The 14,726-nt window shown below is 41.4% G+C and overlaps 1 protein-coding gene across 1 annotated transcript in view; it reads right to left on the bottom strand.

The window, feature by feature from the left end:
* Window positions 1-14,371, bottom strand: part of obscna (obscurin, cytoskeletal calmodulin and titin-interacting RhoGEF a) — a 44,151-nt gene extending 29,780 nt beyond the window's left edge. Inside the window, exons 1-25 of the mRNA XM_088425546.1 lie at window positions 14,332-14,371; window positions 13,988-14,254; window positions 13,676-13,837; window positions 13,489-13,593; window positions 13,056-13,322; window positions 12,295-12,564; window positions 11,930-12,196; window positions 11,582-11,845; window positions 11,242-11,508; window positions 10,894-11,163; window positions 10,539-10,805; window positions 10,129-10,395; window positions 8,437-8,709; window positions 8,096-8,359; window positions 7,764-8,030; window positions 7,024-7,290; window positions 6,656-6,925; window positions 6,255-6,521; window positions 5,855-6,130; window positions 4,580-4,846; window positions 3,525-3,791; window positions 2,607-2,873; window positions 2,152-2,418; window positions 945-1,211; window positions 68-334 (exon numbers count right to left, since the gene is read on the bottom strand). Coding sequence (XP_088281672.1) covers window positions 68-334; window positions 945-1,211; window positions 2,152-2,418; window positions 2,607-2,873; window positions 3,525-3,791; window positions 4,580-4,846; window positions 5,855-6,130; window positions 6,255-6,521; window positions 6,656-6,925; window positions 7,024-7,290; window positions 7,764-8,030; window positions 8,096-8,359; window positions 8,437-8,709; window positions 10,129-10,395; window positions 10,539-10,805; window positions 10,894-11,163; window positions 11,242-11,508; window positions 11,582-11,845; window positions 11,930-12,196; window positions 12,295-12,564; window positions 13,056-13,322; window positions 13,489-13,593; window positions 13,676-13,837; window positions 13,988-14,254; window positions 14,332-14,371 — 6,199 coding nt within the window. The remainder of the gene's footprint in view (window positions 1-67; window positions 335-944; window positions 1,212-2,151; window positions 2,419-2,606; window positions 2,874-3,524; window positions 3,792-4,579; window positions 4,847-5,854; window positions 6,131-6,254; window positions 6,522-6,655; window positions 6,926-7,023; window positions 7,291-7,763; window positions 8,031-8,095; window positions 8,360-8,436; window positions 8,710-10,128; window positions 10,396-10,538; window positions 10,806-10,893; window positions 11,164-11,241; window positions 11,509-11,581; window positions 11,846-11,929; window positions 12,197-12,294; window positions 12,565-13,055; window positions 13,323-13,488; window positions 13,594-13,675; window positions 13,838-13,987; window positions 14,255-14,331) is intronic.
* Between the last annotated feature and the right edge of the window lie 355 nt (window positions 14,372-14,726).

Here is a 14,726-nt window from a genome sequence, read left to right as displayed (position 1 = left end):
GTGTGCGGGATAGAGAAAATTTGTATTCTTTCTTGACACGGATGCTTACACGGTGATCATGTCTTACGTGTAACAGTGACGTTGGCTACGGTCTTGGTATCGCCATACACACAGCTGTAGACTCCACTGTCCTCAAGTTGAGTGTTTTTGATGGTCAGCTCCATCACGCTGTTTCGATTTCTTATTTGATATTTGAAATTATTCTTCAGCAGTTCCTGGCCTTTCCTCCACTCGACAGAAAGGCCGGGCCTGGACAGTTCGCATCTTAACGTCACACTGTTCTCCTCCTCCACTTGCAGGTTCTTTAATTTGGTTTTGAATGTGATGGGAGGTGCTGGAAATATTTTTTTTTGTTAACATCTGGATTTGACTTTTGCATGTTACAGTGTTCCCTCGTTTTCCGCAATTAACGGGGACCGAAAAACAACCTTTTTTTTTTCATGACAATACACAATATACAGTGCGCCAGAATGTGGTGAACGGCCACTAAGTCTCCCCGAGTTTCTGCAGCCCCTATCCCCACTTTCGCCACCATACTAAACCACAACGTCCATTTGCCGAATTGAAAGACTTAGCTATAGTCGGGGGACATGGGAGATCCTCTATCCAGAGCTGAATTTGCCCTTGGGGTAGTGGCCATCGCACATCAACCAAACTGGAGCACAAAAAAAAAATAGGGAGGCAGATTTCCCAATGCAGTGGTTTAAGTTTTAACCACAAAAGTTCCTTTATTTGCGGCTGAAGAAAACTGAGTGCGGGAGTGTTATTGCAGTATATCAGGTAGGCGCTGCTGTAAACCAGTGACGTAAAATGTCGTTAACATTGCATCTATGATATTATCACTATATGACCCATATTTGGAAAAAAAAAAGTATTGAAGCCGCAGAACGTGAATCGCAAGGGGCGAGGGAACACTGCATAATAGTAAATGTGAGATCACTCACCTCTCACGATGAGCTCAGCAGTGGACTGGCTGTCTTTTGTTTTGCAAGTGTACTTGCCTGCGTCACTCTCTTCTACATTGTTGACAAACAGTTTGGTGAAAGTTCCCTCCTGTTTCATTTCGTATTTGTAACCGGGCTTCAGGATCACTCTTCCTTTCCTCCAATCCACCGGTGCGTCAGGTTTGGACAGCTCACAGCAGAAAACTCCACTGTCACCTTCCTTCAGATCCAAATTCTGAACTTCTTGCTTAAATGTAATGGGAAGGGCTGCGGGAAAAAAATAGATGAATAAAAAACATGAAAATCAAACAGATTTCCAAAAACAGTTTTGAAATGTTTTGCTGTTCTTTAAAATGTTATGCAGATTTTTCTTTTTTTTTGAGAAACACTTTTCTGTTTGATGAAAGGATTTTTTTTTCTCTTGATCAGAATTTTTACCCTGTTTTGTATTTTTTTGGGTAATTTTTTTATAGACAAAAAAAATAATAATTCCAAAAACAGGGCAACAAAATATTTCTAAAGCTGGGGCTATTTTTTTACCCCCAGAATATTGTTCACTGTTTTTTTTCCTCTTTGTTTTTTCTATCCCTCCTTTTCTCTTTTTTTCTTTCTATCTGCGTTTCACTTTTGGAATTTTTTTGTCTTTTTAATGGATTTTTTTTTTATTTTGATGAACTTGTTTCTGTTTTTCAAAAATCTTTCCATTTTGATGGGGTGGGGGGGGTTAAATGAATTCCAAAAAACAGGGCAGCAAAATATTTCAGAAGCTGATGCAGATTTGTTTTCGATTATTTATTTTTTCTATTTTGAAATATCTTTTTCTATTTTATGGAATATTTTTTGTTTTCCAGAATATTTTTCCTCGTTTTTGGATAAGCCCATTTCACATTTTCCAAACATATTTTAATGAAAAAAATACTTCCCAAAACAGGGGGAAAAAATGATAAAAAATTCATTTAAAAAAATGCTCAAAATTACTCAGAAAAACTTTTTTTTTTCAGGTGCATGGACTATGCTTCTTCACTAATCAAAGTGACTATTAGTACCTTTATGTTATCTATTTCTTGCGTTGACAAAGCTCTTATGCTGGATCCATTTACTGTACATAGTGGGGTGGAACAGCATTTCTCATGCTTGGCTTTCACATAAACTCACCAAGTAAAGGGTGACTTTTCTCCTAACTTGATTTACTTTGACTGCAGCCTACCTCTTACTTTGATATCAGCTGAAGTCACAGCTGTACCGGCACAGCAGCTGTATTCACCAGTATCCGAGAGGGTTAAATGTGTGATTAGCATCTCACACATCCTGCCCTCTTGTTTCATCTGATATTTGGCTCCCTCCTTCAGGAGCTGAGCATCCTTTCTCCACTCAACCGCAACTCCCGGTTTGGAGAGCTCGCAGTGGAGCGTCACGCTGCTCTCCTCCACCGTTTCTTGGTTTTTCAACTTTTGCTTGAACGTCACTGGAATCGCTGTGGCAAGGGGAATGTAAACTTCAAGTCAGCCCAAGTTGGGTGATAATAAGGCCAGGTTAGCGAAAAAACCCCGGACAGATCAGTGGTTATTATTTTTGTTATAGTTTCCGGTGGTGTACAGCTCATTTTTGATTCATCTAGCAATCGTATTGAAAATAAATTCCGTGAGGCACAAGGTCTCTCACCAGTGATTATGATCGTGGCGGTGCTTTTAATATCTTCGCAAATGCAGCTGTAAACGCCGCTGTCTTCGGGCTGACTCTTTCTGATGAGCAGCTCCAGCGTGGCGCCTCTCTCCTTCAGCTGATAGCGCTCATCGTTGGTTAGCACGTCGTCTCCCTTCATCCACTGAGCGGTTAGCCCTGCTTTGGACAGCTGGCAGCTGAGTGTGACCCCATTGCCCTCTTGCACTTCAATATTACTCAGTTCACGAAGGAATTTCACAGGTCGTTCTAAAGGGAAAAATAAAATACATTACCGGAGGTATAACATTATAATATCATGAGTGATTGATAGGTATCATGAAGCTTTGACTTGTTTTTCATGAGTTGTTGAATGTTGTGTGTTTTGATGTTATATATTTAACATTTTGAATGTTGACCTCATTCAATTCAACTTGGCAATGTTTTGTAATCCCGCATAGTAAAGGTTCTATATTTGTAACAATAATTTGCAAATTTTTCACCGATATTATTCTTCATGGTTCGTTTTTTTGTCCTTCAGCTACCTTCCAGATTTTTCATTTCCTCATCCTAAAGATGAACACACACACACACATATACATGTGTATATATATATATATATATATATATATATATATATATATATATATATATATATATATATATATATATATATATATATATATATATATATATATATATATATATATATATATATTATATATATATATATACACACACATATTTATAGAATATTTTTATACATTTTTTTATACTGATACCAGCCTACCTTCCCACATATTTCTGCGTTTTTCATTCTGCTTTCCACATTCACACACAATTTCTCCAGAAATTGCTTCATCTTCAATTTGAATTTTTATTTTTTAAAACATAACGTCCGATGCACTCGTATATACTGACCATTGACTGCAATCCAAGCCGTAGTACTTTCTTCGCCACAAATACAGGCGTATTCACCAGCGTCTTCAAGAGAGACTTCACTGATAGTCATCTCCAGCTGCAAGTCCTTCCTTCTCATCTGGAACTTGTCTCCTTGCCTCAACAGCAGCCCTCCTCTCCTCCACTCCACTGAGTGGGTAGGTTTGTTAAGCTCACAGCGCAGAAACACGCTGTTGCCTTCAACCACCTCCTGGTTGGCAAGCATGAGTGTGAAACGTGGAGGTAAACCTGTCGCAGGAAAAAGTCTTACAGAAAAAAGGAACCAGAATAACTGAGGACAGGTTGCTGCCTGGAATTTTGGACCCTCTATATATGATATACCTCCCTGTGAAATAATTTTTTTTAGCCAAATACCCACAACATAGCGCAATAGATTTTTGGATGAGGATTAAAGAGAGAGCATGCTTCTGTGGGAACTTCCGGGGCATTACGGTAAATGCAATAAACGCAATAAAAACGATAAACACTCCTCCGCCTGCTGTCAGTAGCTATACCAGACATGGAGTGCCACCCCCCATGTAATATCATTTCATGATAACAAGACCTACATATTTGAAACATAAGAACACATTTATTTGCATGTTTTTGAAATGTATAATTGAATGTATTCATTTTTAATGAAAAACAGTATAAATCTTACACAGTGTCACTTTAAAGCCTCAAAACAGTAGTGTCATCCATGTCTGATTTATTAAATTTTGCAATTACATTAGTAGTGGTATTTTATTCGACAAAATCAGAAGACAGGATGCGTCATCTGTTTTATTTCTTGCACTTCTGACGGATAATTTTGTGCTTTTTGTGCTGTTGACTGACAATACACATCTGAACAAAACTCAACAAATTAAAGTTGTGGTGCAGCAAAGAAATGATATAAAACAGAAAACACTTTGCACAACTATTTGGTTTCGTATGGATTACATTAGTGGGTTATTGATGACAATTATCTTCTTGATTTATTGAGCATATAAAGGTAAGTTTTTAACATAGTACTTTATAGGTTTATGTCAACTCACCTTGCACCAACAACTCTGCAGTTGACTGGCTGTCATTGGTCTTGCAAATATATTTCCCAGCGTCGCTATCTTGCACGTTGTTGACAATCATCTTGGTGTAAGGCCCTTCCTGCTTCATCTCATACTTGCCTCCACTGCTCAAAAGCACACGGCCTTTCCTCCACTCGACAGGAGCGCCAGCTTTGGAGAGCTCGCAGCAGAAAATCCCATTGCCGCCTTCCTTCACCTCCAAATTCTGGAGTTCGCGTTTGAATGTGACAGGAAGTGCTGTTTGGCCGAGCACACATATTCATGTTAATAGCATAATGATTTCCTTGAAATGCACTGACTTGTCAATAGAACTCCAATGATTAACCAGTTAACATTATTGATAATCAACTAATCCAGAGATGTCCAAACCCGATCCCTGAAGGCCCCTATTCAGCATGTTTTTGATATTTGCACCTTCTAAGACACCTGATGCAAATGATCAGGATCGTCAGGCTTCTGCTGAGCCTGCGAATGAGCTGATCATTTAAATCAAGTGTGTTGGAGCATGGGAACTTCAAAAACATGCAACGTAGTTTCCCCTGAAGACCAATTTTGGACATCCATGGATTAATCCTATGCAGTTTAACTTAAAATTGTTCAAACTCTCACACGTATTCCCCTATTTCTGTAGTTCTCCATGTAAATAGAAATAATCTTTGTGTTGAATAAAAACTAGAGCTGCCAAAATTAATTGATCAATTGACAACTATTTTAATAGTTGAACATGTCACAGCTATTGTTGAACTAAAATAATCAAAAACTTCAAATTCCATCTTATCAACAGTTATTTTAATTCTAAATTTGTAGTCCATGAAATTTAGTTATTTATCTTTTGTGTCTAATCAAAATATGATGTTCGATTTTACTTTGGGAAAACGATGACCGAAGCAGTGACTGAATCAGTTTAAAAAAGGTTAGTGAATACATAATCTATCCCTCATGTAGTATTAAATGCTTGAATATTGTTTTTCATCACTAAACGATCCAAATAAATAACAATAATTGGCAAATAATCCCTAAATCAGAAATGAAACATTTTTACCTTTTTTGGATGACATTACAGATCAAACCTATAACTGATTCACTGTTGATTTGTCATTTCACTGTTATTTTGAATTAGCGTTTGGTTTTGGAATGAAGGAATGGAAATTTAAACTTCAGAAAAAAAAAAAAAAAATCAACAAAATAATCAGATTAGTCAATTATCATAACGATCGTGCAGCCCTACATAAAATTTATACTTACGTTTGACTTTGAGCTCAGCAGTCGTTTTCTCATCTCCTGTAATGCAGCTGTACCTTCCGGCATCTTCTGCTTGAACATTGACGATGATCAACTCTGCTATCTTCCCTTCAAACTTCAGCTGGTATTTCCTTCCCGACATCTCCTCGGACAGCATCCGTCCATCTTTCTGCCACTCGACCAGGGCATCTGTTTTTGATACTTCGCAGCGGAGTGTCACACTTTTGCCCTCTTCTGCCTCCTGGCTTTTCAGACTCCCCTTAAAAGTGGCGGGAACAGCTGGACAAAAACAAAGAGTTAGGAGGATAGATGGACGGGTGGATGGATGGATGATTACGATGGATGATTACGATGGATGGATGTTTCAAGAGTCACAACAAGCTTCGTAGACTGTATATCATACCAATGACTTTAACAGTGGCCTTTGTCTTCTGGTCTCTGCAAAGACAAGCGTAGATACCACTGTCCTCGGGCCGAGCATCTCTGATGGTCAACTCAAGTACAGAGCCTCTCTGCTTTATCTGGTACTTCTCTCCATCTTCCAGAAGCTCACCGGCCAGCCTCCACTCCACAGCTACACCAGGCTTGGAGATCTCACAAGACAGCGTAATGTTACGTCCTTCCTCAACTTGAAGATTCCTCAGCTTTTGCTTGAAGGTGATCGGGAGCGCTAAAAATTGGATTGGAAAAATGTCTATCAATTATTGCATCAATTAATCAGACAATATGAATGAAATGTAATTCAACAACAGTTTATTAACCATTTGGGTGACTATCGCAAAAAGTTGGGTCAAATGAACAAACCATTGACAGTGAGAGTCGCTGTGGTCTCGATGCTCCCACAAATGCAGGTGTAGATGTCGCTGTCTTCTGGCGTCACATCCAAGATCCGCAGTTCAATCAGCGTGTCCCTCTGGCGAATGTGATATTTGTCGCCATTCAAGATGAGCTCATCGCCTCTTTTCCTCCACTCCACAGAGAGAGACGCTTTGGAAAGCTCACAACGTAAGGTTGCAGTGTTGCCCTCCTCGAAGGTCACGTTGCGCAGTTTCTGCTTGAAGCTCAGCGGCAGAGCTGAGCACCGTCCAGAAATATTGATTATAGTATGAATGAAAGATGAAGCAAGATTTAAATGTACTTTGGCAATAGATTTTTTTTTTTTTTTTTGCTACCTTTGATTTTGACAGTGGCCGATGTGACCTGATCAGCACATAAACACTTGTAAAACCCACTGTCTTCAGGAAGAGCTTTCCATATCAAGAGTTCTAGAGTTGTTTCCCATCTTCTCATTTGGTACTTCACTCCATTCTTCAACACTTCCTGGCCTTTCATCCATTCTATTGGTATTCCGGATTTGGAGAGTTCACATCTTAGTACAATATTGCTCCCTTCCTCTGCATGTATGTTCTTCAGTTGCTGGATGAATGTAATTGGAATGGCTGGGAATCAAGGATAAAATTAGAAAAGTATGTCATTGAAAGTGGAAAAAAGTGGAAATGATCATTGAACAATATAAGTAGGTGGCTCAAACTAACAGATTAATTGCATTCATTTTATTACAGTCATAGCTAAGCAATTTTTCTTAATCATGTTGATCGATTTTTAATTTCTTTATGCTTTTTGTATGATGATTGGACTCATTTTTATGTATCGGGCTTCTTGTGCTTATGTTCTTGGAGTTCGGACAACAAAGGTCACCGCCCCTCTGAAGTTTGACACCGATTAGCTGTCATTGCGTTTGGCTTAACCTGACAGGCTCCTGTTGTGGGTGGGAGGGCCGGGTTAGGGCATGTTCAATAGCAGACGGACCACATGAAAATGGAAGATCATTAATGTAAGAGTAGTTGAACTAGTTTATCGCATCAATGCAAAGCATTACTTACATAGAGTCAGATCAGGAATAGGGCTTTACCTTGTACTTTGAGCTTTGCTGTAGTCTGGTGGCCTCTGCACTGACAAGTGTACTCCCCAGAGTCCTCCGGCTTCAAAGATCGGATTATGAGTGAATTGATGGTCTGTTTCTGCTTCACCATATATTTTTCTCCAGGCCTGAGGCTCTCAACCCCCTTTTTCCAGTGGACCTGGACTCCCGGCAGTGAATACTCACAGGTCAGGGTAGCAGTTTCACCTTCTCTGGATTCTATATTCTGCAGAGGCTTTGTGAACTCAGCTGGGATAGCTAAAAATAAAAAATTCAAGTGATTGTTTCACCGAATCATTTGAATGGAGGATTCCCATTGATACCTTTGACGGTTACAACAGCCCGTGTTGTAACAGATCCAGCGCTGCACTCATACACCCCAGCATCACTTTGGCAGACCTCTCGAATTGTCAGCCGAGCTTCACATCCCGAACAACTTGCAAAGTACCTTGACGAGTTCCACATCAGACAGCAATCTTTGTACCAAAGGATGTGGCATGGCTTTGAGGTGACGCAGTATAAAACTAGACCCCCTCCTTCGATAGCCTCACAGTCCTCAAGCGCTTTGCAAATAGTTGGACGTCTCTCTGGGGATGCCGACAAGAAAAAACAACTAAAACCAATTGCAATGGAACGAGACAACAAGAATCAGACAATCCCTCACCTCTGACCAACAGTGAGGCATAGGATCGTTTGTCACCAGCTGCAAATGAGATGGTACCGGTGTCTTTGCGGGCCAGCTGTCTGAATGTCAGTGTGTGGTAGCCTCCCGTCAGCATCTGGATCTCATTGAGCTGATTATTGTAGAGCAGGGTCTCGTCCAAATACCACTTCACCCCAGTGTAGTCACTAGGACAGATTTGACACTTGAATGTGACTGTGTCACCTTCAAGGCACTCGATGTCCTCCAGTTCATCCAGGATCACAACCTTCTGGCCTGGCAGGGAAAGAAAAATGGACAAGAAATCACACAGGGTTCCCATGTTAATGAGGTTACCAAAAAATTAGAAACTCAGTTTGAGACAGTAAACAATGAGCTTAAATACGAATTTCATATCTTTGACCTGAAGTGAACTAAAATTTTGAGGTCTTCCTCGGCTGCTACCCAAACCTTCATAAGTGATTTTTTACAGAGAAAACTAAAACCAGCTGCAAGTGACTTGAACAAATGATACTGAATAATTCAGTGGCTTGGTTTTCATGTGTTGCCAACCGCCTGCAACAAGTTTGGCTTTGATTACAAAATGCTCATATCACATGATCGTTTAGCCATGTTTTCAAGGAGAAAGGAACAAATGTTTGCAATCATGAAGTCGGTGAATGGGGCCATCACTGTCTTCAGCCTCACATAGTGGTGTAGTCAAGGTCAAACCAACAAAGACTGAGAAATTATCAAGACTAGAGAGTACCAAGACTAAGACAAGACCTAGAGTTTTGGCGGTCCAGATCAAGAAAAGACCAATATTTTTGTGGTAGATATCCAGACAAGAACCATACTGTGTAGGTCTTTAAGAGGTCAAAACCAAGATCAGACAAAGACTAATATATACAAAAGTGAATCACAAGAAACACAACAAAATGACCAGTAATATTTTTTGGATTATGTTAGCAATAAAAACGAGTCCTGCAATTTTGGTTCAGAAACAGTTGAATGAAAGATTTTTGTTATGTTTTATTTGTTGAAACAACTTCATTCATGATCAAACAAATCCTGACTCCCGCCTGTCTGAAACAGAGAAAGACCAAGTAAAAATGCATTTGATTCTGAGACAAAAACACCAGTCTTGAAAAGTGGTCCTGAAATCAGTCTCAAGACCAATCTTAAGAACCACAACACTCAACTCTCAAAGCCAACAACATCCCTGCTTCATTTCCTTCTCTGTCAACAGTAAAATATATCTATTATAGCCAGTAGAATCTTCTTGTTTTTCTGAGATTAAAAAATACTGACGCTGCTTCAAAGCGTAATTTCCTTATTGGAATGCCTGAGTTTGAGGTCGGTGTCCAAGTGTCAGTTGCAACCTAATTTCTTGAACATTGTCCAGTAAAGTCTGTTTTGGCTTTGCTGTTTCTTGGGCTTAAAGGCCTCAATACACCAAATTGTCCCAATGGTCAACAAAGGCAGTCCCTGACTAGCTGGGAAGTTAAGTATACTTCCTGAAGGTACATTCCAGAGTCACATAGGTTGTTAACCATCTCCTGTTATAGAAGGACTAAAAAAACCAAAGGAGCCAAGCCCAGGTTTGATCAATTCGGTCTGACCAGGCCATCTGACAAGACAAACTCTTCTCCTTTTATAAAAGACATATGCTCAAAACTCCTGTTGCTTATATTGAGAGTTTAGTGTTTTCCTCACCCTGCACAGTGAGCTGTGCCCGGCTCTGCATGGTCCCAACATCACACGTGTAGATATCTGTATCCGGCTTCTCCAGATAAGTGATGGTGAGTGACAGCACCACACCCTTCTGCCTCATGACATACTTCCTACTAGATCTCAGCTCCATCATTCCCTTCAGCCAGATCACTTGCTTGGCTGGCTGTCTGGTCTCGCACTCCAGGGTCACTTTACTCTTTTCCTCTGCTTGGGTGTCCTTTAACTCCCTTGCAAATGAATGCTGCAATTCTGGAATGAGATCAATTTTAGAGATTGTGCGTGAATCCTACCAATCCTGGAGCATTGTAGAGTAGGATATAATGCTTAATTAGAGATGCCATGAGGAAAAATTTCACAATTTTGAGGAAACATTTGACAATCCAAGTACTTACCTCTGACTTCAAGCTTGGCACGGGAAGCAACCCCATCGGCCTGGCAGCAGTACTCTCCCGAATCTCTGATTGTTGTGTTCTTGACTATCAGTCTTGCCAGGTGCTTTTCCACACTCATCTTATATTTGTGACTCTGCCTGATTATGTGGCCATTTTTCAGCCAGTGGATGCTCACTTCAGGTTTGGTGATTTCACAACTCAGCTCTGCATCCTCGCCTGGCACGGTCTTGACATTCAGCAGATCCCTAAAAATATGCACTGGCCTCTCTGAGATCACAGTAAATACATTAGGGTGCACATTTCATTTTTTTTTTTTTATATATATAAAATCATTTTGCATTGACTGGCTAGTCACCTTTGACAAAGAGCATGGTCCTGCAGCTTAAGTCTTTAATTGTAAAGATCACTTCTCCAGCGTCAGACAAAATGGCATCTTTAATTCTCAGCTTGTACTTGCGACCATTGTTGATAACCTGGTAGCGGCCATTGGAGTCAACCGTTTGACCGTTGAGGGTCCAGAGAGGCTCGTCACTAAGAACGTGAGAAAGTTGACATTCAAAATTGCAGCTTTCACCCTCCAATATAGATGTTGTCTTCAGGCGTTGCGTGATAGTGATGAATAAATCTGTAAATAGATCAAATAAGTCATTTAAATACTGTATGTAATGTCTAGGGATTTGATTTGTGCTGCTCTTTAACCAACCATGTACAGTAAGTTTGGCCTTGGTCTGGATGGTGCCCAGATCACATATGTAGTGTCCAGCATCATCTTTGCTCAAGCAGTGAATGATCAGTGCCATGGACTTTCCATACTGACACAACTCGTGTTTTTCATCAGGTGTCAGGACGATGCCGTTTTTTTTCCAGACTGGGACCACTGACTCTTTGGAAATTTCACACTGGAGGCAGACCTCCCCTTGTTCTTCACCGACGACATCTTCCAGAGGTCTAAGAAAGACCGCGGGACGCTCTGAAGGTGATAGAAGTAGAGATCATGAACGGGACTATTTCTAAGTGTCGGAAAACGTCTTAATCCCGCTGACCTTTGACCTTTAAAGTTGTTGTTTCCGAAAGAAGGCCAGCTTTAAATGTAACCCTGCTCTGCTGGGGTCTCAGCTTCTTAATAATGAGGCTATGCATGGTACCCATGTGTTGGATCCTGTATATGGCATTGGAATAGAGGCGGACATTGTTGAGGAGCCACTCGACGTTGGCAACCACATAGTTGAGCTCGCAAGCGAAAGTGGCCACGCCGTCCTCTTCAAGTTCCACTGGTTCAAGGTGTTTCACCAGCTTCAGCTTTCGCACTAAGACAAAAAAAGAGTGAGTCCAACACAAGGGGCGCATACATATCAGCTCTCAGCTCAATGTATCATACTTAACCTACATACCTTCGACTTTAACGTGCGCAATGCTCTCTGAGCCCCCCGCCACGCAGCGATACTGCCCTGCATCCATCCCGACCAAGCCATGGATCGTCAGCTCTGCGCGTTTCCTATCTCTCCTCATGCTGTACTTATTTGAAGTCTTCAGAGCCGTACGACCTTTAAACCACCTCACCACCCTGGGGGAGGGGGCGAACTCACAGTTCAGAGTGACAGAGCTGTTCTCCTTGGCTTCCACATCCTCCAAATTGCGAACAACTTGGAGGGGCCGCTCTACAGGGAGAGATATAGTTTACTAAATGAAAGTGATACCGCCAGCCTTTTGATGATCGCAGGGAGGATGTGCTCGGGGGAGGGCCGGTTCCACCCACCTTTTACCGTAAGCTCAGCAGAAGAACGGCTTTTTCCAGCGACAAAAACCACAGGCCCCGACATGGAGCTGTCCGTGGAGATGAGGCAGAGGCTGTGGATGGTACCCTCCCGGTACATATCCACCTTTTCGCTAGGCTCCAACACATTCCCATTCAGGGTCCATCTGGGCGGCCTTCCTGACTTCAGGCTGGTCTCCACTTGGAAGAGAGCTGGCTCTGGTTCTGTCACTTCTACTGAGCTCATGCCCCGAACAATGCTCATAGCCTGCTCTGCATGGACAGTCACAACCAATAGTATGTTTATGTTATTGGCATATAGAACGAGATGACTCGTTGCACTAGCGTCTGTTGCTATTGTAAGCTTTGGCTGCAGCTTGATGCTTTGTATTGATGTGGTAAGCTAAACTCGAGCTGCTTCTGTGGTAAGCAAGCTCCTCTAACGGAAATGCATATCAATACTTTCATCAAAGGTACCATTGGGGTGTTTTTATCTTAAGTTGAATTTACCATTCATCGGACCGACAACTCTCACATGTATTTCCATTAACAGCTTCCTTCTGCTTTCTCACCCACAACGGGAGCCTATCAGGTTATGCCAAACACAATGTCAGCCAACCAGTGTCAACCTTAGGGTATGATTGACTGTTGTTTTCCAACTCCCAACAACTAAAGCACAAGAAGCCCGGTGTATAAAAACAGACGTCTATACACTCGCAACCTTATAATAAATGTTGTGAATACAGTGCCCGTGCATATCTCACCCTCAACTAAAAGCTGACAACTGGTTTTGTCATCTCCTGTGTCGCAGGTGTAGGTGTCTTCGTCCGAGGAGCACACGTCGTCAATGGTGAGCTGCCTATAAACGTCTTGGCTGACAAGTTGATACTTTTTGCTGGACACAAGTTCCTTCTTGTTCTTGTACCACTTGACTTGAGCATTGGCTCGAGAAACCTGGCACTCCAGCAGGCCTCGATGGTGATACATGGCTATCTTGACTCTCAGAGGACGCACTATTTGGACTGGTAGCTCTGACGATTAGAAGCACAGGCTCAGTCAAGCACTTTAGGGAAATTACAAACATCATCTCTAACAGAAAAGCGCCGTAATGGTTATTTATGCAATGTATTGTACTTCTGGGTAAGTTTAATATTCTTGTGACCAAATGGTCCAATTTTTAGCCACAAACAATCTTACCTTTAACTGTAAGAGTCGCATACGACGAGACGCGTTCCGCAGTGAATCGGATTTCTCCAGCGTGCTCTGGCCTGACCGACTTAAAAGAGAGGGTGTGGGTTTTTCCTGAAACCGGTTTCAGACCACAAAGAATCGCATGTTAACAAATATTTTTCCATGACATTATTTATTTAATGGGCCGATTTACCCTGATGTCTGATCTTAATGTTGTCTCCTGGTCGGATCCGACAGTCATCTCTGTACCACCGACCGTCCACATCCACTTGATTTACTTCACACGAGAAGCTGACGGCCTGACGTTCCATAGTATCAACATCTTCCAGTTCCCGGACGATGCGGATGTCCCTAGCTGGTAGGAAATTGAGAAAGAAAATGTCATAAGAATTACTCTACTAAAAAAAATGATGTTTTCATAATTGGTCCCTGCCTCAATGAAGCATACCAAATTAAACCCAATTCTCAAGATTTGACTACGTGTCACGGGGTCATCCTAGCCTACCTTTAACAGTGAGTCTACCCGAGGTCTGAATTCCGTTTGCCTGGAACGAGATCAGGCCCACGTCTGCCAACGCCACTCTATTTAAAATGAGCGAATGCGTCTTCCCATGTGCGCTGATGCGACAGTTGGGCTTGGACTTGAGCCGCATCCCGTCCCTGCTCCAAACTCCTTCGATGTATGATAAGTTGAGGGTCACCTCAAAGGAGCAGCTCTCGCACTCGGATACTTCCACGTCAACCAAGCCTCTGATCACCTGCAACCGGTGCTCTGAACCATGAAGATGAAAAGATTTATTTATGTACTCAATGATCAATGAGGGCAATTGAATTGAATGAAGAACTTACTTGCAGCTGCTACTATTCCTCCTGGTATATTGTCAGCCATGTTTCTTGCAATTTCAGTGGCTTTGTTCTGTTTCTTCCAACACTGGAAAGAAATGTGAGCTACAGGTAAGTCTCTAGATAACAGGGCAGCTACTAAATTCACTCTTTATTTTTGCCTTTAGCTGAACTAGCCAACATTGTTTACACTTTTAGATTGTGCATTTCCACGGGTCTTTTTTTGATAAGGAGCACCCGATGAACAGAATCTACTTTGGTGAGATCCAAAACTGGATCTGTAACAAAATTCACTAGAAAAATAATTATGAAAAATGCTATGCTAACGCTAAATACATAAAAGTTGTTGCCAAGTGCCTATCAGTTACCTTATGCAAATATACAAGAGCAGGCATATTGTA

The sequence above is a fragment of the Hippichthys cyanospilos genome, chromosome 10 (assembly GCF_059441005.1).
Source record: "Hippichthys cyanospilos isolate Australia breed blue-spotted pipefish chromosome 10, RoL_Hcya_1.0, whole genome shotgun sequence".
Lineage (NCBI taxonomy): Eukaryota > Metazoa > Chordata > Actinopteri > Syngnathiformes > Syngnathidae > Hippichthys > Hippichthys cyanospilos.
Note: the sequence above shows the minus strand (reverse complement) of the source record. Positions and strands in the feature narration are given on the sequence as shown.